At 45.0% G+C, this 22,392-nt stretch overlaps 1 protein-coding gene across 1 annotated transcript in view; it reads right to left on the minus strand.

Moving 5' to 3' along the window:
• Positions 1–386: 386 nt before the first annotated feature.
• Positions 387–22,392, minus strand: part of CAMK1D (calcium/calmodulin-dependent protein kinase ID) — a 146,312-nt gene continuing 124,306 nt past the window's right edge. The window contains exons 7-11 of the mRNA XM_010581108.1: positions 21,540–21,652; positions 19,728–19,806; positions 9,105–9,192; positions 8,443–8,581; positions 387–802 (exon numbers count right to left, since the gene is read on the minus strand). Coding sequence (XP_010579410.1) covers positions 756–802; positions 8,443–8,581; positions 9,105–9,192; positions 19,728–19,806; positions 21,540–21,652 — 466 coding nt within the window. The 3' untranslated portion in view covers positions 387–755. The remainder of the gene's footprint in view (positions 803–8,442; positions 8,582–9,104; positions 9,193–19,727; positions 19,807–21,539; positions 21,653–22,392) is intronic.

Raw genomic sequence — 22,392 nt, forward strand, 5'->3', positions numbered from 1 at the left:
GCATCTTGGAGGTCCGTGCTCTGGTTTGCAGAGGGTTTGGGGAGAAAAGCCAGCGATCAGGGGCTGCGTTGGCTCCCAGGGCTAGGAAAAGCTTTGGACAAGCTCTGAAGTCCCTCAGGGCTGGGCAGGGGCCCAGAAGGAGGAGAACTGGTTATAGAAAAAATTCTGTCAATAGCCACGGAGGTATGCAGGACACATGCACCGCGGAAACCCCTAACTAATGCCTACTGCAGAACTACATGGAGACGTCTACCAGTGGGCTGACACCCCTTTTTGCGGTTTGATTCATATCAGGAACGAACCTCTATCATTGCTTGGTTTTATTTCAGCACCACAACCATAACAGACACACAAGGCATAGGTAAAATCCTACTTTTTTTTCTGCACCCACTACTCTAATGGCACCTGTACAATAGCAACCAGAACAGAAGAGAAGTCACCAGTAGAGTAACACAGTCTCAGAAAAGCATCACTACCAGGTTTTCCCCATACTCCTACTTCCCCATTAGTCATGCCGCGGGGCCAATATCCATTTTGTGCTGCAGAAGAGGTGATCCAGCAGAAAGTTAGGATGCACTGGGAATGAAGTCACATGCAAAATCACCAGTGGAAGCCCCTGCCACTGCAATACTGACTTTCAGCTTGCAGAGTTCATGGGCAGCCTGTCCTCACAACTTCTTCTGCAGGCTAAGGGGCCAGCTGGAGGTTTTCTAGATTTTTTTTTTTTTTTCTCATCAAGAGCACTGCTGTTGGCATCAGAGATGGTCTCTGTGACTCTGGAGGTAAAAATCAACAATCAAAGCTGCAAGTAAGGAAAAAGAAGGGGAAGGAGCTGAGGAAAACAGGTTACAAAGGAAAAACACATTGGTGCCAGTAAAGTAAAGCAGAAAAGGGTAACAGGTAAGACCAGGCTGAAGTCCACATTGTTTATTAGGACAGCCCATTGGGAAAGAGCACAGAGGGACTTTTCTACCTGCTCCTTCATGGCAAGACCAGTTGGAGATTTTTTTTTAATCTTGTATTTTGGGGCTACTAACCCTTTCCCCACATGCACACATTATTTACTCCTGGTTTTGCATTCGTCTGTGAGGGTGGCTGAGCAGAGGTGGATTGGGGCAGGGGAAGGACACACAATGGCACTGGAGCATCCCCGGCAAGCGATGCTGGAGTGTTTGCCGTAGCAGGCTGTGCTGCTGAGGGGCAAACGGCTCCAGCCCCCTCCATAAATCTGGCCTGGGTGCTGCTAAGTTATCTCAGTTAACAGATTTGCCCAGATTTAAACTGAGAAGTTTTAACCAAGAGATACTTCAGGACTCAACAACAGGAGAGATCTCTAAGCATTTGGTGAACCCCGGTCAGGTCGCCAGCTGTGTTTCACTGATACAAAAGAAGAGCTTCCCACCACCCAAAATTGTAGCAGAAGGAAACAATTTTGCTTTTAAGTGCTTCTGTTTCTTGTCTTAGGATCCCAGCAGTTGATAGCAAGCCAAAGAGAATGACGATAAATTACACAACTAAGGCAGAATATTACTTGCAGGAAGGAAAACATATCACCCTAATTCCAAGTGTGGAAAGAAAGAATACCCCTCCCAACAAAAAACACAGAAAGCATCCAGTAACAAGGGGCAGCCAGCATATGGGACCCCCCCGCCATCTGCAGGACAGCATGTCTGCCTTTGCTCCCATCACTGCTCTTTGTTTTGTAGATGTAAATCCATTTGCTTTTCTTTTTTTTCTGCAAGATACATTTGGACACTGTATTTTGATTAGCAGCCTCAGCAACTACATCAGGTTCAAACCAGACCTCAGGTTTCAGAAGAGAAGGCAAAGAGGGAATGCTTGAGCCCTAATCTTTGAAACAACTATACAAAGAAAAATATTGCCTAACCAAATCCTGCTTTTGATTGCACGTGTGTAAACGTGGGGAACTCCACTGATGCCAGACCGGGAGACTCCCTATTTACATCCCTGAAAGTGGAGCAGAATAGAGCCAGCTGGGTTTATGAAATCATGGAGATTCAACATAACTTGAATTTCTTGGGCTAGGAGTGTCTCCTAAAGTAAAGCTTCCTTACTCATGCTGGCAAAATAAAGTGGCCTTAGAATGAGTTTAAATTGTATTGTATTCATTTTCGGATACTTTTGCAACAAGACATAAAGAGCTCAAAGGGTAAATGCTGATAAAGCTCTTCCCACTCTTTGTCAATGGGGCAGGAGTATACGGTGGCAATGGGCAGGGTATGGGGACAGGACTGTGACTTGCAGCAAGGAGATCCCTTGCCCTTCAGTCCGCCTGAATCTTGGTCAGAAGTCCTCACCGGGGAAATTATATGGAGTCTGGCTACCAAGCCCTAAGACACCAATATCTGTCATCTTTCCTAAAATGAGAAGGTGAAGCCTTTCTGCGTGAGCATCCATGCCAGTTGCAACACGGTGGGGGGTACCAGGGACTCACTCAGATGTGCCACAGCCCTCTGAAAATGGGGAGCAGCTTAATACTGAGGATACTAGAGATCTATCTGGGGCAACAGCTTTAAGTGCCACCAAAGGAGTGGCTATTTCAAACAGAGTCAGCGCCCACTGCCACCTGCTTTTCCAGCTTTTACCACTCCAACTACGATGGATGAAATCCCAGCTTTGCTGGTTGAAGCTAACTGACCGAAGCTGAAGCAGGATTTTGAAGTCTCAATGAAAAATACGTATCTTATGGCTTTTCCCAGCACAGTCACTATTGCCTGATACATTCAGCTGTGTCTGTGACTGGCTTTCACAATTTCTTGTGCAGGATAAATGAGGCAAGCGTGGCAATAGAGCACGCTGCGGGGAATGGCTTGTGCCTCTGGCAGGGGATGGACCTATCTGGGGTGCGAGAGGCTCACAGCGGCCAGGGAAAGGTGCCTGCCTCTGTCACCTGCCTCCTTTCTCTCCTCCTCGAAGGAAAATCACAGCTGGGGATGGCATAGAAGTAACCCAGAGCCCCTCGGCAAATCTGGGCAGATTTGCTCTCCGCTGTTTCAAGCTGCTTTAATGCACAACAGTCATGGCGGCTGTTCCTAAACGATGCATCAGCACACAGATCCTGGGAAGTGCATGTATTTAGTAATGAAAAAAATGGGGAAATTGAGCTTGCTTTTGTATATGCTTTCCTTCTGGGGAGGAGGGGGAGGCAGTGCCACCACTGCCCCTGCATGTGCCCCTGCCTTTTGGTAAGGTCCTGCTTTCCCAGCTCAGTGCTCCTTGGCCAGAGCATGATGGAGCAACACTACACCAGATCCTGCGCTTTTTCACCCAAGAACCTGCCAGTGCTTCACAGAGGGGTGCAAGCATCACCGCTCTCCCCAGGGGTAAAACCCAGGCATGCAAAGATTAAGGTCCAAGCTTTTCTATTCAGTTTTCCGTACTCAGTTTTGGCCACTCTGGGAGGTGCTGAGCACCAGCAATGCCAGGCAAAGCCCCGAGGAGCTGCAGGTGCTCAGCACCTCTGGCTTGGAGCCCTCGGGCTAGATGTGCCCCACGCCAGAGGCCAGGCTAGGAGGAGGCTGGTGAGTTAAATGTCTTGCCCAAGGGCAGCACAGCGAGTCAGTGGCAGAGGATGACTACGACTCCGGGCGCCACATCTTCCTTTTCTTTCACTCTGCTCGTAACACACAGTGACTCAAAGGAGATAGGAGCTGCAGGATGAGACGGTGCTCTGTCATTTCATTTGCTCAGCTCTGGTCGGCTCCTGACCAGCACCGTGTATCTGCCTCTCCTCTGAAACAAGGGTGCTGCAGATCCCCAGCACTACAGGAATGAGGCCAAGGATGAGCAGACTCCTAGCTGGTGGGAATTAAACTCTCGCCGTGGCTTTCGAGGAGGAGGAGGGGAGGGAAAGCAGCATTTTCTTAATCTGAGCAGTAACAACTCCACTAAAGCCCGACAGACTTGCAGTCCAATTTGAGGAGCAAGAAATGGCATGCCATTGAAATCCTCCCATGTTGCAAAGTTAACGTCAATTCCTACCTACAGAAATAGCCTATCCCCCAGCAAACTGGAAGGAGGGACATTACTGGAAGTACTTTTTAAAAGAAAAAAAAATAATGCTCAGAAAAGTATCTCTATTTAAATAATCCAGTTGAGATGTTCGTAGTTAATGGAAAAAAAATACAACATATACTGTTACCTACACCGAGAAAAGAGTAAATCACTGGGGAAAAGAATGAGTGTTCATTAGTTAGAACATTGCTAGACTCACATATATATATATATATTTATATATATGTATATATATGTACAGCACCAGAGACTGTTAGATCCGTTCCCCCTGGAGTCATTGCAGTTTGTGATAAATGAAACATTTCAGAATTGCAGTATAAAATATGGCCATAAAAAATCTTCTTTCTTCTAGTCCTTCGCTGAGCGTGCACCGCAGGGTGGGATCACGCAGAGGCAACCTGCCAGCCCAGCCGCCTGCCCGCTTCTCGCCGCCCCGGCTCTCACTTGCTCCCTGTGTGCACTGTGGTCACTGTGGTGGGTCTGGGTCTCCGGTCCCCTCCTACCGCAGAAACGCCTGAAGAAGCAGATGAAACAAAACTACAGAGAGTGGATGGAGACATACCTAAAAGGAAAGCCAGAAACAGAGTTAGAAATGTTATTTTTGGAGGCGAGAATGTGGGCAAAGCTGAGTTTCTTTCGTAGCATGCTACAGAGCGGAGGGGACCGCAGCTGGAGACGGTGCTCCTGCTCTTCCCACAGCGGTGGGTTGGCTGGGTACCTCCACGGGGCATCTTCTGCCCTCCTGGACCACAGCTGTTCGCCTACTGACACCACCAGCAGTTGCATACGCGTGTCGCAATGAATAAATGTCCACCTTTGGTACGTGTTCGACCAGACCGATTCCACACTTCTGGAGCTGAAGACAAAGAGTTGTGGGATTCAAAAATCCCTCCAGCATTGTACTTGCTCAGAATAATTTTCCTCATGAGCAAGTTAAAGATGATTAAACTTCTCATCATGGCCATCTAGCTAAACGAACAGGCTGTGCACCTGGATTAAAAGAATCTCTTTTCATCCTGCAAAGCTGCTGATAAAAAAGTACAGTGGGTCAAATTCGTTGCAGAGTTCCCATAAACCTAGAGGGAATGTAAATTTGTGTGACTTGGACATCATTCTAGCGACAGCTTATGTCGCTCCAGGTTTTGCCAGTACGTCTCCAGGACTTCCAGCTAAGAGATGTAGATTGACATAGGTTGAGGACTCAAAATTTACCCAGGTAGTTCCTTCTGAACTAATCAAAGACTTCTGACAGATATTTTTTAGGAAAAAAAAGGGGGTTTAGCTAAATTAAAATGTTTATAGAAAGTGCCCACTTCCAGTGAACCCTCCACCGCAGCTTTAAAAAACAAAACTCTCCAAAGCATAACCCCTGAAAACTCAAAGTAGGCTGGGTTTTGAACGACAGATTCAAGCTTTTGCTATTCCAGCGCAACATCAGCAGTTCCTATGGAAAGCATTAATGAAGAGAAATAAAATAAATTCTTGCCAGAGCTTTCTACGGATGAACTACCCCTCTCCCAGCAGCTGTTGAGACCCCACAGGGGAGATCCTTAGATTTTTTGCCGGCACACGCAGCTCTCCATGCAGTTTGGCAGCCTTGAAGGCACTGATGTGCAAAGGTAGCTCTGGTGTGAGGAAAACTGCCGAATGGGGACCCAGCATGGTCACCTTGCTCTGACAAGGTGCAGGCTCAGTATAATTAGAAATACAGTTCATCTTTCCAGCCTGGTGAATAAAGGATGGATGAAATCTATATCAATATATTCTCAGACTGGATTTTGATAAGGCCCCTTGACTACTCAGATCTTTTTGATGCTTGTTACAACTTTTAACTACTTTTCCATGCTTCAAGGTGGCGTTTCAACCTCAGGGATGACTATGCTGTACCTACACTTGGCCACATCCCGTTTCCCAGCAGTATCGACATTTGACACCTTGGCTTCACGCTGCAGTTTATCTATTACATTAAAAATACAGAGATCGAGGTCCTGTAATTGATCTAGGCAGTCCAATCATGTCTAAACAGAATAAACCAGGCATAGACTGAGATTCAGGCCAATACACTTGAGAAATCCCAACTGATTCACTTACTTAGACTTTCCTGACAGGTAGCATAATCCAGCCTAATGCATCATCTCTGCTCTGCCCTAATACAGAGAACAGAATTAGGATGCAGCCTGACATACCCTACTCTCAGGCAAAAGCTGTATTTAATTGTCTTCAATGATGTGAAATTGCTGCATTTGAAACTATTTGGAGAGCTCATTAAATGTCTATTAATAGCACTAGGCAGTATTATATTTTGTAATGGTGGTACAGCTGTTTCATGTAACTTGCTGCATGGGATCTTCCTCGTGCAAGAAATCTGTCCCCAGAGAAAACCACTGAGAAAGAAAGAGGCAGGACAGAGACCTCAGAGGTTTCCTTTTTCCCAACAGGAGGTATTGGGTGGAGTGCATTTGATATGTCAGCTCCCTCTTAATGTCACTCCTTATATTTGCTGCTGGCTCTCCTCGCTGGTTCTCTGGAGCTCCAGCATCTCCTAACTCTTTAATTAATTTCTTTGAGGAAGGGAAGCTCTTCTGTGTTGTCTACCAAGCTGGATGTAACCTGGGATTCTTGGAATCTTTCGATACTTTTCTGCCTCATATTTCTGACATGAAAAAAATTGACCTATCTTAACACATCTGGTTTTATCCTTTGTATCCTGGCTGACTTCTCCACCACTGCAAAATGTGGTCGGATTATATACAGGGACTTGCTGGATTCTGTAGCGGTTAAACAGACTTTGTTCTCTTCCCACCCTTCTTGTTCACACGTGTTTTTCCATTACTATTCAGACAACTCAATGCTATTAATTAACACCATTTGAGATTAATCAAATGCATGGATGGAGATTAATCACCTACCAGTTTAACAGCAAAGCATGCCGTCAGATGCTCTAGACCTAACTGGGGTCCCGCTTAGCCATACTGCAGCAGGAACCAAAATAAAGGCACGTTTCTCCCCTGTAATGGGTCTTCTACATCGCTGCATTGCCAGTGCATGGTCAGAAGTGTTTTGTGGCATGTCAGCGCTGCAGGTGCCTTTGCAGGTGCCAGATGTGTGCCAGTAGCACTGTGATGCTTTTTTGGCAGCAGCTGTAGGATTTGGCACTGGGCATTGCAAACTGGGCAGTGGGCGTGAAACCCCATCAGGCCCAGGATGCAGAAGGAAGGGGCTTTCCTCTGGCTCAGCCACAGCACAGGCTGGGAAAAACATCTCACGCAGCGCCCAGAAGGCAGATCCCGCCCCAGGCATGGGAGAAACCGTGCCCGTGACAGCAAGAGAAACCACAGCTTCCATACAGAGCCATGGGGACTGTGGCTGGTGGCATGTCCTTGTCAAGGAGCAGAGGTTGGCAGGCAGGGGTGGCAGAGGCAGATAGCAGTGCCATCCAAAATCCATCCTGAATATTAGGTGCTTTCAGTTCCAGAATAGTGTGGGGTATAGCCTAGAAATGACCACTTCAGTCCCCCGTGAAGTAAGCACTGACTTGCAGTTCTGTAAGCTATTAGAGTTCCTTTTTGGTGCTGCACCTTAAAATAATATCCTCTAATTGTAAAGTCCACATCCCTCCATTTCATGATATAAGAATCTCTACAGATGGATGGAAGGAAATAAAAGAAATGCTCAGAACAGAGATTCATTGCAAAGGACGCACTTCTGTCTTCCAAATGATCCATTTGCTGCCATGTCTCCTTCCCTGGCATTCAGAAAAAAATATATACCCCAAGCATCTGACTCCATCAGGCAGCTTGCAAATCTCAGTTATAGCATATAACAAACAAGGCAGTGGGCCAAGTCCCATTGTGGTGCACAGAGCCTGAGTCTGGCTCAGACAAATGAGCCTCTTCGTATAGGAGCTTAATTTGGCCCAGGAAGAGGGAAGCTGGGTCAGACTGGCAGGATCAGTCTCCTCCAAGGAAAATGGAAACGGAAAGTAAGCCAATTTTTACAGAAAAATGTCTTATCATAATACTGGAAACTCAAACATAAACAGTTTGAGTAAACTTTTTCAGTTTTCAACCAAATACAAAACTTTTTTGCTGTCGGTGTCTGGATCTTTTTTCCAAGTGAAAGTCCTTTTTCTCCACAAGAAACAGTGTTTTTCTCTCAAAAATGCATTGAGCTAAACCATCATTTTTTTCAGTGCATAAACTTTTCCAATTAAATCGTTATTTTTTTGGCCAGCTAAAAACGAAGGCCTCGGTCCCTTTTCAGTCCTTATTTTAAACACCTGCTTGCACAAAGCCGAACCTACTGGCAGCAAGGACTGCAGCCTGGGGAGGTCAAGGAGAAAATGGGGATCCCGGAAATTTGCTTAGCTGCCACGGTGGGAGCTTTCCCAGGATGTCAGCTACTCACAATCTTTCCGTGTGGCTGCGTCGGGAAGCGGCGCGGCGAGGCTGAGGGTGCTCGACACGCTGGCGCTCGCACTGTCCAGGCTGCTGCCGAGGTGTAACCGTCTCATGTGTCGCACGACTGCTGTGGCGTTAAACGCTTGCTGGAGCGAAAAAAAACAAGAAAGAAAGAAAGAATAAAAATTGGAGGCGGAAGGGTTATTTCTGCTCCTCTCCTGGCTGCTCAGAGTTGTCAGAAGTGAGTGAGTCCATCATCTTTCAAACTTTTCCCAATTTCTAGTTTCTAAGCTAGAAACAGGAATATCGAACCATACGCATTTCTGCCCTGGTCCTGCTCTCCGTTGTTCCTTCTAGCGCTCAGCTGGGATGCAGCAGCCTACAAGGACTGCTTCATGTCCCCCTGCGCTGCTGACCAAAACTCCACATATAACCATGGGTGCTTTAGCTATGAGCAGCTCCAGCCCCACCTCTCATTACGTTTATATACCTGGCTAGTAGCATCCTCTATAAAAGGTCCTGCAGGGCCATGTAACCTAAGCCTGGACCAACTATTTTGACCAAAATTCTGGGCCACAAAAGCACTAAGACACTGAAAGGGTGGTCATATGGCTGCCGCATTAGCAGAGTTATGTGTCTAAGTGTCATCCCTGAGGACAGGTCACTTACTCTCCATTTGCTTTTTGCAAAGTTCTTCCGTATCTGAGCGCTGACCGACTCGTGGATGTTTTTGTTGAGTGCTGTATCACCAGCGATCCTGAAACGGACAGACAAGACAAATTGTAAGAGATCTTTTGCTCTCCTTGAACAATCTTTCTTCTTCTCCTCAACAGAGAAGGCTGGTCCAAGGTGTGATTGCTCCTGCAGTGACAATGATTTCATTCACACGAGGGCTCAAACTTCCCACCGCTGTCTCTGCTGGCAGCAGTGGTGGAAAATCTGGGGCAATAAAAGCAAGCGTAGATAAGACTTGTAAGTCTGGCAGCTACAAAGAAGTACGACCTTATTTTGTTGGTGCGCGGCTGCTTTCTGTCACCATTACAGCCCTAGATGAAAACATTGTACCTTTTTTTTTCTGTACATCTAGAGATTTAACATCAACAGGCTGAGACTACTTTTAGCCTCAGCCATGCAGCAGCTTCCAGAGCCACTCCAACCTGTCTGACTTCTGTTTGCACTAGGGATTTTCCTGCCACCCTGCAACATACATAGCCATTCATCATGATTAATGTAGATTTACAGTAAAGCAGATACATGGACACTCACTAAAGCAGCACAGGCTGCTTAGATTAAGCTGAACAATGTTCAACCTAAAAACTTGACTGATCTTGTGCAGTTTCTTTAACAGATAAAACCACATTAAAATATCCACTAAACACAATTATTTCAAGGGAATTTTATTGATTCCTTTAACTCCTCAAGGCATGAGCTCTGTTGGAAGAGTAGGCACCACAGGGAACTGATGTTGGGCCATGTGCTGGGGTAATTAGTGCTATCTAATGTAGGTGATGCCAGGAAGCAAAGACTGCTTCCTATATTGTATGTGATGTTTTCAGAAATCAATTTTTCAGCCACAGTGTAGAAAACCAATGTCCATTAGCAACAGAAAATTGTAATAAATTGAATAATCTATCAGGCACAGAGCTTCTCAGTCTGGGGACCTCCAATAAAATAATCTAAGGGTCTGGGGGACTCAGCGGTCATCTAGTCCTTCTCCCCTGCCCCAGCTCTGTCAAAATAAATTTGACAGATATTTCGCTAACCAGTCCTTAAAGATCTCCAAAAGATGGAGACTCCTCAGGCAACCTATTCCAGTGCCTCACTATCTCCCAGAAGGCACGGAAAATTGTTTATTCCCTTTGTCTTTGAAGCATTCTTTCACGTATTTGAAGACTGTTATCATGTCTTCTCTCCGTCTTCTCTTCTCTAGACTAAACAAACTGATTCTTTCACTGTTTCTTCATAACTCATATTTTCTAATCCTCTGATCTAGTGAGCTTCTCTGGACTTTCTCCAACTAGTCCATGTTTTCCTGAGAGGGCAGTACCCAAACTGTTCGCTGTTTTCCAACTAAGGCAGCAGAATGGCAGCATTGCTTTGTGTCTCCTAAAAGATGAAGCTCTGCTTACATACCCCAGCCTTCTGTTTCCATTTGTGTGTGCCATGAATTGAAGACATTCCTTTCATTTTGCCCAGATCATTCCAAACTGCGACCCTGTTCTTCAAAGGACATGCAGCTTTTTCTACCTTTGTGTCAATGGCAGATCTAAGAAGAGCTTTCTGGGACCAGTCTTCTCCAAATTGCTCCCCTCCTTCTTGCTGGCAACACTCACCCAGCATGTCAGAGAGATGAGATGAACTACTTACTCCTGGGAGGAAGGTGAGGGACTAACCCCCCATCTCCCAAGAGTGGAGAGCCACCAACCCCATCCTGTTGCAACTGAGCTGATCTATATTGAGTTATTCAAGAGTGGGGTCATGGGCAGGGTTCCCATTCAGGGTAGCCTACCTCCAACTGGGAAGGGCACTTCTCTGACCACCACCGCCACATAACCTCTATCTCAAGTAGACAGAAGAACTTGTACCATGAGCAAAGCGTGGCTCCCAAATGGCACCTGGCACCCTCTCTTGGGTCCCTATGCTGTTGATGGAGAAAGGGAGGTGTTTGACTGAGGACTGGAAGATCTTCAGATCTTCCTCTGAAGAGGATTCCTTCTGATCACCTCTCCCACTGACAGGGAGGCCAGTTGGTCTGGATTTCCCACTGGGGCCAGGTGGCTAAAAGCTTGGTGAGGCAGTATCTAGGTAAAGCATCATGTTCACTGTTCCACCCTCTGACCCTCACAGGCAATATTGCCAGGCCCAGCACAGACCCTGATGGAACCCCTGCAGTATATACTCCCCGATGGATACAAAGCCCAGCTGATCTTGCACCCACCAGAACAGTGCACTTTCTGTATTTCTCTAGCATGAAATCATCATGTGAAGCAGCTCCTACAGCTTTACCACAGCCACACCTAACATGACCCAAATGACATGACACAGAGTGTCCCTGACTGTCTCCAGGTCACTTCTATGACGAGCTGACCAGAACCCTGAGAAGACTCTAGCTGTATTGCCTGCCCCGCACAGCTCGCTGGCTCAGGTGCACAAGTGTGTGCAGATTTGTGTCCACTCTCCTCGCACACCGCTCAGCCTTTCGGTGCAGACGGGCCCTAGCAGAGTTTCCCGGTGGGAATGCAAACTGCTAGTCAGAGTTACTCCAAAATGTCACGAGCACTCTGCTCTGTCCAAGAACACCTCCTCGGTGAAGGGAGGTGCCCTCAACAAACACCAGCTGGGAGCTCTGACCGTCCTACTACAGATCTGCAGAAGAAAACTAAGCCCAACACTTAATAAGTGGACAGCTACAAGCCAAAGTATCCATTCAGTAACTGATCAAAAAGACCAAGCTGCGAAGAGAAAATTTGCAAAGATCATTTTTCCTCCAAATCTAATGAAGCATTTTGCTTTATGAACAAGTTTGTTAACAAGCTGTATAAGCACAGATCATGTTTCCCGTTTGTCAAATTTTATTCTGGAAACATGGACAGAACAAGTTCTTGGGGTACGATACCCTTGCCAGCTCTTCCAGAAGATCTTTCCTGCCAGTCTCCACAAGGACTTGCAAATGCATTTTTGCTATATGAAACTTTTCATTGGGCGTGTAGCTCAAATACAGGCAATACAATTTTTTTGAGTTTAGGGATCATTTTCTGAAATGCTGGTGGTTTCAATAAGAAACTGCTGGTTCCAATAGTTCACAAACTGTCTTCTACCACCACTAACTCTATGTTCACTATGCAATACTCATAATTTCAGAAAAAAGTTTTGGTATTTGGGTGTTTCCCAAATAGGCAGAATAGTACTTGTTTAATTCACAAGGGGATGGACAGACATCCTGTGAAGCTCTCAGAAGCTACAGCGGTGGGGACCATCCTACAGCTAAGGTCTCTTCAGGAGCATTAGCACCTTGCAGATGGTAGTTTTTAATCAGAGCAAAGTAACAGCAGTGCTGGGGCTAATTTAGCATAGCAGGATCCGCTCAAACACGTGCTGGTATGCTGAACAGCGTGGCTCAAAACGCAAGCCCGGCTGCCAAAGCCGAGTGTGGGATCGTTCTCCAAGCTGTCTCTGAAGAGCTATCCTGTTAACGGTGCAATGCTGTAACATGAGGACTGTGCTTTTATACTGTATTTTGCACTTGGAGGATCTCGAAACTTTTATAAAATAGTCACGGTGTTAGAGTGTTTATAGTATAGTTTTACTTCTAGGAAAACAAAAGAAATGTTAACATCCATTCGCTGTTGGTGTTTTGCTGGAGATGTGGTGGTTTAAGGATACAGGCAAGAGCGGTGGAGGTGAGCAGGTAGAAGTCATATCTTTTATATGATCAGCTGGTAGAGTTTGAAAAATGAGATAAGCTTTTGGGCACACAAACCTACCCCGAGGTGATAAGCATCATCACATCTATACTGAATGTATTTAATCATGAACTTTAGTTCCCATGATGAGAAGATAATGCATGAAATTTAATAGAGATACTGGTTTCAGAGCACACTATAATCACCCTTCCACCTTTCCCTCACTCACCAAGTCCACAGGCCATAAACCATCTTGCTTATCCTTTTAGGACAAAAATACCTTAGCGCCTTCCTTGTTCCCTCCCCTGCACAACATACGCTTCTATAGGAATCAGCTCCATTTTCCCTGAGAAACAGCCATCTTCTGTTTCAGAGATGATCAAACTGATGCATATCTAGTCAAACCCTGAGCAACAGTTCTTGGCTTTGCAGTTAACTTTGAAGTTAACTGTGTCAGCACTGAAGCTTGTTTTTACCAACTATACCAGTTGGCCCAGTAAAAGGTATTACTTCTACCTACCACACACGCATACAAAACCAAAATTAAACAAATCAGAATAATGCATGATCTGTTATCATGCTGAGCATCACCCAGAACCAAACAAGGACTGATTAGCCCAACTGGAACCTGGCTTTTCTCTTGGGATCCCCGTTTTGCAACACCTGAAAGCAGCTACATCCTAACAATGGTTCAGGAACTTTGTGTTGAAGGTGGTCTTACATGCACTTGTAAATATGTAAGCATCTCAACACACAGAATTGGATAGCAAGGGCCACAATCTGACAACTGTCCATCACAAATACTTCCACTGAAGCAAAGAAGGGTATTTCTCATGAATAACCATAACAAATCTAGCCCTGCACATGAGAGGAACCTAATCTAATGATCACATATTATTTCATAGTATCTAATTTATTTTAGCTCTCTAACTGGGTTCAAAGCTATCACAGCAATTTATCTGGCCGTACCACTTCTAAGCTTCGAGAGGAACCTCCAACAAAGACAAACCCAGAAAATTTCCTTTTGAATGGTTCTTTGTTAGCATACTGCAAGCATATGTCTCTCGCATCCTTCCTGCCCACGACGGCAGGCAGAGTCTTTCATCTACCATTATTTTCTGAATCTTCATACTGAAGGCAGCCAACTCAAACGCTGCGCTGGCCAAACAGTGCTTGGAAATACTCTGGAGTATGATGGCAGGAAACATGGAGTTAGCTGTAATGGATAATGCTGAAGGATCATAACTCTTCTATACATACACACACACACGTATATACACACACGTACACACAAGCATGCATATAAATATACACACGCACATACTGTATCAGTGATGCTCCAAAATAAATAGAGTGCAGGGACGAACTCGATAAGAGTTTGATTTAATGTTGTAAACATCAGCAGTTCCCTTCAGGGAGCTCTTTTCACACTTCAAACAACATTGTCTGAGAACTGAGCTCTTTGTAAACCATGTCCTTTCCCTGGGTGGAAATTATTATCTGGCTTGTGCTCTCTGGCACATAATAAACACTCAGGGTCATGGTCACAATTTGCAGAGGCTCAATCCTTGCCAAAGCTTCGCGATTCTTCGGCGTAGGCGGGAATGGACGTCGGCACATCCCAACTATCCGCTCTCCCTCTACACAAACAGTGGGGAAGGGTGAGGGCCACACTCGTACCCGCAGACACAGGTGTCTAATTTAGGTGCTATCACCTCCTCCTCCCCTATACAGTCTATACATGGAGGCGATACATACATCACTCTCTAATTTAGATGTCCCAGGTTGCCTTCGATGCCATAACCAGCTTCAGCACACAGCTCTAAATCCCATTTAAGGTCACTTGGGTAATGCGTGACAGAGCAAAAAAATTCACGGCACACCTTCCAATTCCTGTACTAGCTTCCTAATTGTTGGACCTTTTCCTCACCCTCTGAGGACTGTTTTCTTTCCCTCTGACCTGAGCCTGGGGGCTGAATTTGGGGCTGCAGGACCCAGCTTGACCTGACGGGGAGCGCAGTGTGATCCTATAGCCAGAAAAAACAGGTCCTTAAGTTTCTGCTGCTCACCCTTAATCGCTGCAGCCTGAGCAACTGCCCTAAACAGGATGTGGGTTCTGACGTGGCAATATATTTAATAAACTTAATTGCTGTCATTAATACGAGCTAGGGAAACATTAAAATGTATCAAGCTGCAGCAAAATTATCCCACTCTTGTTACTTTCATTTTCCACGTCCTTTTCAAAAAGTCACAGTGGAACAACTAAGCAGAACATTGCACCTTTGCAACACACCATAAACAGCACAAACCTCAGCGAAAGATAAGCTATAAAACAAATAACCTTTCCAATGGAAAGCATAAGTCGGCTGTATATTAAGCAGGAGAAATCTGTATAAATGGACAGATTGTACAGGCTAGGGTGTAATTATTATACCAACAAGTTTTACATATTGTACTGTTTCAGCTACCATACTTCACTGCAATTATTAGCCTCCTTTTCTGCCAACTCTGAGTTTAACATACTGTCCCCCTGCCAAGGCCATTTGATTATAAATAGCAAAACATCACGTAAATGCAGGCATGTGGGGAGCAGATACAGCACAGAAAAGTGGGCCATTGGGAAGAAGTATTTACTTTTTTTAGGGTCTGATCCTGTACAAACATTTGATCATGTGAATAGCTGGCTATTCTAGAGCAGTTTCCCGAAACTCAAAGAGATGACTAACCTTAAAGGCACAAATATAATATCTTGCAAGATCCAGTTCTTGCAAGCCTTATTTGGAAGTTTTTAATAAAAACATGGTAACTAAAATAAGAGGTATATTTTGGAATCAGTTTGTTCTTCACAAATGTTATACTTTGAAACAAAAAAATCTCATGGCCAGGTAGCCATCTCATGCACAGTTAACTATTTTTATCACAATCAGATTATAAAGTATGTGTTAAGTACTCATGATTTGATACATATCTTCCTAATTTGTGGCTGATCCCAAAGATCTGATACTGCAGGGGCAGATTTCACAGAAGGAAGAAAAATGGAATGCTGGAAAATGTCACTACGTGGAGTCACTTCATCGTATATATTAATTATCTACCATTTGCACAGCACCAGTGACTTGGTACTGGTGAGACAAGGAGACAAACCCCAACTCTCACTGAAGTCAGTGGCAAAACTCCCATTAACCGCAGTGGAGTCAGGGTTTCACTTCATGCGAACTCTAGGGTTCAAAGATGCTTCTCCAGTGACATTGCTCTACAGAACCAGTTGTGCAGACAAAAATATACCTTTTATGAGATGCCATTAAGGGCTACCTGAAGTGTAAGCACTCTGCAAGAGTGTATCATTTATGGGACCACTTGAAGTCTGCTCTGACCATCTCTTCCCACTGAGCCAGTAGTGTTACGTACCTCATTACTCTTGATCATGTGCAGAGAAGACAATGCTATGTAGGCACTATGGAAGGTGATGTTGCTAATTGGGATGTATGCTGAGAAATACCTGCTCATGTGAAAAGGTGGTATGGGATGCCCCCATTATAAAAGACGTGGTACCCTCTCTCTGTTGGCTGAACATGCCCACGCTTATCTCTGACTGCTGCAACACTGAGTGCAAGCGTGCGCGAGAGGAACTTGAGCCTGAACTTGTTGGAAACTTAAATACACCCACACTGAGAGAAGGACACAGCTGACCATTGAGAGAAAGCACAGAGTTCTCCTCCTCCTCCTCCACTGAAAAGGCCCTCCCCTCCTTCAAAGGGGAGGGGAGGATGCCATTGCAACAGATATAATGGCTAGAATGAGAAAAGAAGCAGTAAAAACCTCATCATTTCCTGGCGTAAGCTATCTGGGTGGAAAATGCTTCTTGAGAAATGGCTTGGCAAAAGGAGATCCTATCACTAACCCTGAAATAGCAGATAATATCTGGGTAAGTAGCCTTGATTATCCAAAAAGGCATTTATCACTACAGGATCCAAACCCTCCAAAAAATCACTGCACCACTCTCCGGAGAGGTCTATAACTGCAACATTTATGTTACAGAAAGCTTTTCAGAGCAAGAGGGAATGAGACATCAAGTTTTGCTCAAGACCACACCAGGGACGACAGAGGCAGATCTGAAGCCCCATCTTTGGAAACCTCCATGTTTGCTTTCACTGTACGACTGTCCTTCTGCAATCCACTGGCACATACTGTCTCTGTGTTGAAGGGAGGTGGATTTGGGATGTGGGGGGGAAACATGGTGAATATTTTAAGCCTCCCTACTCTAGTGCCATTTGCATGTCTGACATTTCAAAGGCTGACCCTGCGCCGTGCTTTACATGGCTGGGAGGTAGCCCTGCAAATGAACCACTGCCTTGCAAAGTCAGCCTGGCAGGAGAAGACTCCTGCCACAGAAATGGGAGAAAGCCCTTTTTGGGGGGTTGTTTTTAAAGGGAAGATTGGATTCTGTAGAAAATATCAAAAATTACGGAGCAGCCTGCGAGTTTCCGTTGGCTCCTGGCCATGACATGCAAAAGAAAAAAAAAGAAAAAAAAAAAAAGGGAATGAAAACTTTTATCATTTTATTCCTTCAGGAGGGCCCAGAAGCTGTATGTGTTACAAGTGCCACGTTTCTTTGTTGCACTCCAGCAACCAACACAGATGCAGCGGGGCCAAGAGCTGGATGCTTTCATTTTGTGTATCTTGGATGTAAGGCTTTGGAAAATCTGCCTCTGAGTTATACAAATGGTCACCTCATTCTCTGCTGGGAGTTGCATTCCCATTGTTTATTCTGTATTTCTAATACTGACTTTTGTAACTTGTTTAATTTCCTGAGGCTCAGGTCAGTATCATTTAGAAATGTTGAAGTTTTCTTTCTTCTCACGAAAGTTGGATTTCATTTCCCAAATTTCCTTTTTGTCACACAGACAATGCAGTTGTTGATGGGACCTTGGAAAAAGGGCAGGCCCAGGTCTTGACTTCTCCTCATCTCTCACTTGTATTGATGCCAGCCACTGATGCAGCTAAAAACCATCTGTAAAGTGTTTCTCATTGTCATTGGCACGGGGGATGAAAAGCAAGAACCTTGCTTTTCTCAATGATTTACATTGCCTGCTGCATCCCAAGCCTTTCCTAAAACTTTTTAACTGTAAAGGCTGAGCCTCAATCTTATCTTCAGCCTAATTTGTAATCACAGAGACAATCTGCACTCAGACATTGGTACATCATTCCCACTATGAAGAAATCGGTGCCATTTCGCTGTATTTCTACCACTTGTGGAGTCATAATTTACTGAATGTCTTCACAAGTGCCAAATTGTTAATTAACGATGGGGGTAATTTGTCAGCAAGCCAGAATGGTAAAAATCTTTGAAAGGATTTACCTTCCATCTAGTCCCAGGACTGAAAGCAGCAATGAGATGAGATAAACCAGTGAGTGTCAGAGAGAGAAGCATAAACCCCTTGAAACCAAACTTAAGTATTTGTTCTAGAGCTACAGCCGTCAAGTTTTACTCTGCTTTGAAATGTAATATGATTTTAAGCTGGGTATCAAGTTCTGTCCCTTCATAGCTGGAAAGGTTGAGGAGTGTGTCCAAAACCCACGTCTGCTGAGGAAGCAGAGATGACCAGAGCCCCGCTGATAAAGCTCCCCAGTCTCAGGGGGATGCAGGCTCCATCCTCTGAACGAATGTCTCCAAATCCCAACAGAAAGCAGTGCTACCTTAAAACTCACCGACAACTTCTATGCCCGTGCTTTTCTTACCGTGAGTTTTATACTCAACTACTCAAGGCTGATCCCTGGGCTCAAATTGCATCACCAGGACAGTTTCGTGGTGCATCAAGCTTTAGAGCTAGTTATGACACTGGCCCAGCTGCTTTTCTGAGGGGCTATGGACACTAAGGAAAACTTTCTGTTCCCTCGCAAAGGCACAGCCTAACGCTCTTATCCAGCCAGTGCTCCAGAAACTGCAAAAGGAAATGGTATTTGTGGTAATTGTGAGAGCATAAAAACACAGCCTAATGCACACCTGGGGTCAAAATGCCATGTCATTGACTCCTTTTTGTTGCAGCTATTATAATAACCAAAGTAATAGCTCGCTTCATATATAATGATCCCTGCCCTAAAAGACTTGCATCCAGAGCCCATTTGTGGGTGCAGCTAGTAGTGATGCTCAGTCACTCAGGGTTGGTCAAAAGTACATGAGCCACTCTTGTTTCAGCTACATAACCCTTGGGTAATGTTGGTGAAGTCATCCATGTGCAAAGGCATCATCTAATTTAAAGCACTTAACAGAGGTCTAAATTACAAATACAGTCAGATCAGGTACTTTTCTGTAGTCACTGCAGAGAGATAGCATTGCTATAGCCAATTCAGACTCGGCTTATCCCTCTCGAAGGTTTCCTATCTCTTCCATTCAACAAGAGAGGATAAACAGCATGTGAAACCAGCTCCTTACTGCAAGCCGGAGTTGGACTATCATCTGTGAAGCACAGATGAGGAGTTCCTACTTCATGGGATGCTCTTAAGTGCTCTGATATTACTTTGGCAAGGACCTCATGAGCAAGTTGATACCCAGCTTTCTGCACACCAGCAGAATTCGACACTTTGCCCCAAAATATGATTTCTGGGTTCAATCATTTTGGCATATCCCACTGCTGCACTACAGTCAACATACATAATTCAGTGTTTCACTGAATCCTTAGACAGATACTCAACAGGTTGGTGCATGAGATTAAAGTCCATCATGGTTTTCCAGGAAAATTTGGAGGACAAAGGCGGGGGTTGTAAGAATAAAAGCACAGTTATTTAGTAGGGGTTAGAATACTACATGACAGAAAAACCACTCCCACCCATGAATGTAAAACAATGCTCTCTGTACCGAGGGTTTCACACAGCAGTGACTGTTGCTTACCAAGGGTGCCGTGCTGCTTGCTCACAGGTGTATCTTTTATTAGGGTCCTTCTCCATCAAATTCCGAATGAAGTCTTTAGCTGTAAAAAAACAAGAGAGACTAATTTAAAGCAATAGCGTTGATGCCCAGTTCTGCTGCCGGATGATCAGCCAACACCATTGATGAGGCTACCAAGTGCCATCTGGCCACAGCATGAGAAAATGGCCTTGGGTCATTTGTCATTTATTAGTATAGATATAACCAAAGTGACTTAGGAGCAAATCTAAACTATTTAGTAAGGCAGATAAAAGCTCAAGGCATCTACTCCTGCAGGTATATTTAGGAGTGGGATGGATAAAATTCAGAGTCAGCAGAGTACAAGCCTGCCAGCTCCTGGCTCCCTGGTCAGTTAAGTGGCTCTGACCATCTTAGTGGTCTGAATGTGGCCACATCTGTTGGAGATGCTGGTAGACTGGGTGGGAAAGGCAAGGAGGAGGTCAGATGCCACGGGAAGAGGAGCTTCTCATTGCTCACTCCAAGCAATCACACACATGGGCAGCTGTGAGGATACATTGTGTATTTAAAAACAAGTTAACGAGGAAAATGGACTCCCTTGAGCATGAGGTAGTGTGTTTTTGATCGACACTATAATGGAAGGAAGGGAGATCACAGCATGGCATGCATCCAGTAGTTTCAGGAGACAGTAGGTGAAGGAGCCACAGCAAAGCCAAATATGGCAGGAAAATCTTTGTGCTGATTTGATTTAGGTCATGGACTTTCCCCCATAATGCAAAGGGGTCTGCCAGCAGACCTTCATATTTTCTCCAAAAACCCTTATGGGCTTAAAAAAATTTCTCATCACATATATTTTTAAGCAATCCATCACAATGATATCTGGACCACAGATGTAAGCAGCATGAAATGTTGTTCTATGCAGAGATAACAGGATATATAATCATCTTTAAAATAAAACACTTATTTTTATATTTCCCCTGCTTTAATCAGTAGTACTAATGAATCACAAAACTGCATTTCTCGGGATATTTTTGTATGATAAAATATGCCTAGGATTCATTTCTTTTCCTGCACGAAATGGCAGACATTCCCCCCAGGTTGGACAGTGCAGACACTGAGCTTGTGTGACCTTTTGGGGACTACACAGCACATCAGTGGTACACGCAGGGTGCAATGCTGACATGCCCCTGCTGTCACCTATAGACACTGACGCTGGCAGACCATGAGCCACGCTGGAGCCAGACGCCTTTAGGCATTGACTAGAGCAGGGACAGGCAGGCACTATGGGTTATATGTCTTCTGCACTGGGTGGAAACTGGGTGAAGCATATGGGCAGCTATCTGCATCTGACCACACGGACAGTACTCCCAGTTTCTGAATCTGCTCACCTGCATCATTTGGAAGCCATTAATTAATGGTTCTTGGGTTCTTTGCTGTATACACTGCAGACTTGCTTCAGACCCGCAGTGCAGTGTCAGTAACAGAGTCAAACTGGTTTGCCACCTTATTATTAATAACACATAAACCATCCACTTTTTATTTGGATATCATGGAGAAATTAAACTGTTTTGTCTTCTTGGGATAGTCTTCTGCTATCTTCATCTTCTGTTCCAGCTACGTTTTAGTGCTTTTTGTGTGGCTGGACAAAATGGTACTTAACTTGCTCTCCTGCAGAAATAAACTCCCACAACTATTTGAGCTGAAAGAAATGCATGTTCCCAATGGTTTTCAGTTAAAAAGAGATCTGCATATGATGCAGGGTGCATTCTCACACCCAGAGGAGGATATCTGCAACAGGCATGCATACATCTTTCTTACCAGACTCGGAGATGTCATCCCAATATGGAGAGTCAAACTCATACTCCGCCTTAAGGATCTGCTCAAAGAGTTTGGAGTCATTTTCATCATAGAAAGGGGGATACCCACAGAGCCTAATGGAGAACAAGAAAAGAGAGATGTGACCCTCGGACCTGCCTCTGCCAAGAAGTTGAGAAAGAAGGAGGGAGAAGGAGAGACTCTTGTTTCAGACTTTCCCCAGTAAGTTTTCAAGCAGAAAAGCCCTACCATGACAGAAGTTTGTTCAGGGATGTGTAAACCTGCTTCTGAAGATTGGCACCATCCCAGACAAAGAGGAATTCTACATGGAAACCTGGTGCTGTTGATCCTACACTGACTCCTGCAGATATCCTGGCCTCCTTCTGCATGCTTTTGGCTGTTTAGCCAGAGGAATTGTTTTATTATACAGCCAGGAGCTCTTCTAGCCTCTCCTACACATGTGGTAAGAGGAGCTTTCATGAGCTATACCCCACATCCACAGAGCACCACTCCACCTCATCCCTCAGCACAACCATTCCCCATCCAGGAGTCTTCTCCATACTGGCTTCACTGCTCTGATTGTTCTTCTGGACTGTTCTCACCCAATACCTTACACAAGCCATTTACTTATACTGGCTTTATTCTCTCCCGGCTGGCGGAGAAGCAGTGCAGTGGCTCTTGCAGACATGCACACACAGCAGAGCCTTGGGAACTGGGGACACACAAGAGGTTATGACACCTACCCAGCCACCTGCATGGCATCAGGACGGGCTTTGAGCACAACCTGTGGTCTCCACATCGTGCAAGAGACCGTATAGGAAGGTTTGTTGTACAACTGGGAGCCACCGGCCACTTG

Source organism: Haliaeetus leucocephalus, unplaced genomic scaffold (genome assembly GCF_000737465.1).
Source record: "Haliaeetus leucocephalus isolate CR32 unplaced genomic scaffold, Haliaeetus_leucocephalus-4.0 Scaffold751, whole genome shotgun sequence".
Taxonomy (NCBI): Eukaryota; Metazoa; Chordata; class Aves; order Accipitriformes; family Accipitridae; genus Haliaeetus; species Haliaeetus leucocephalus.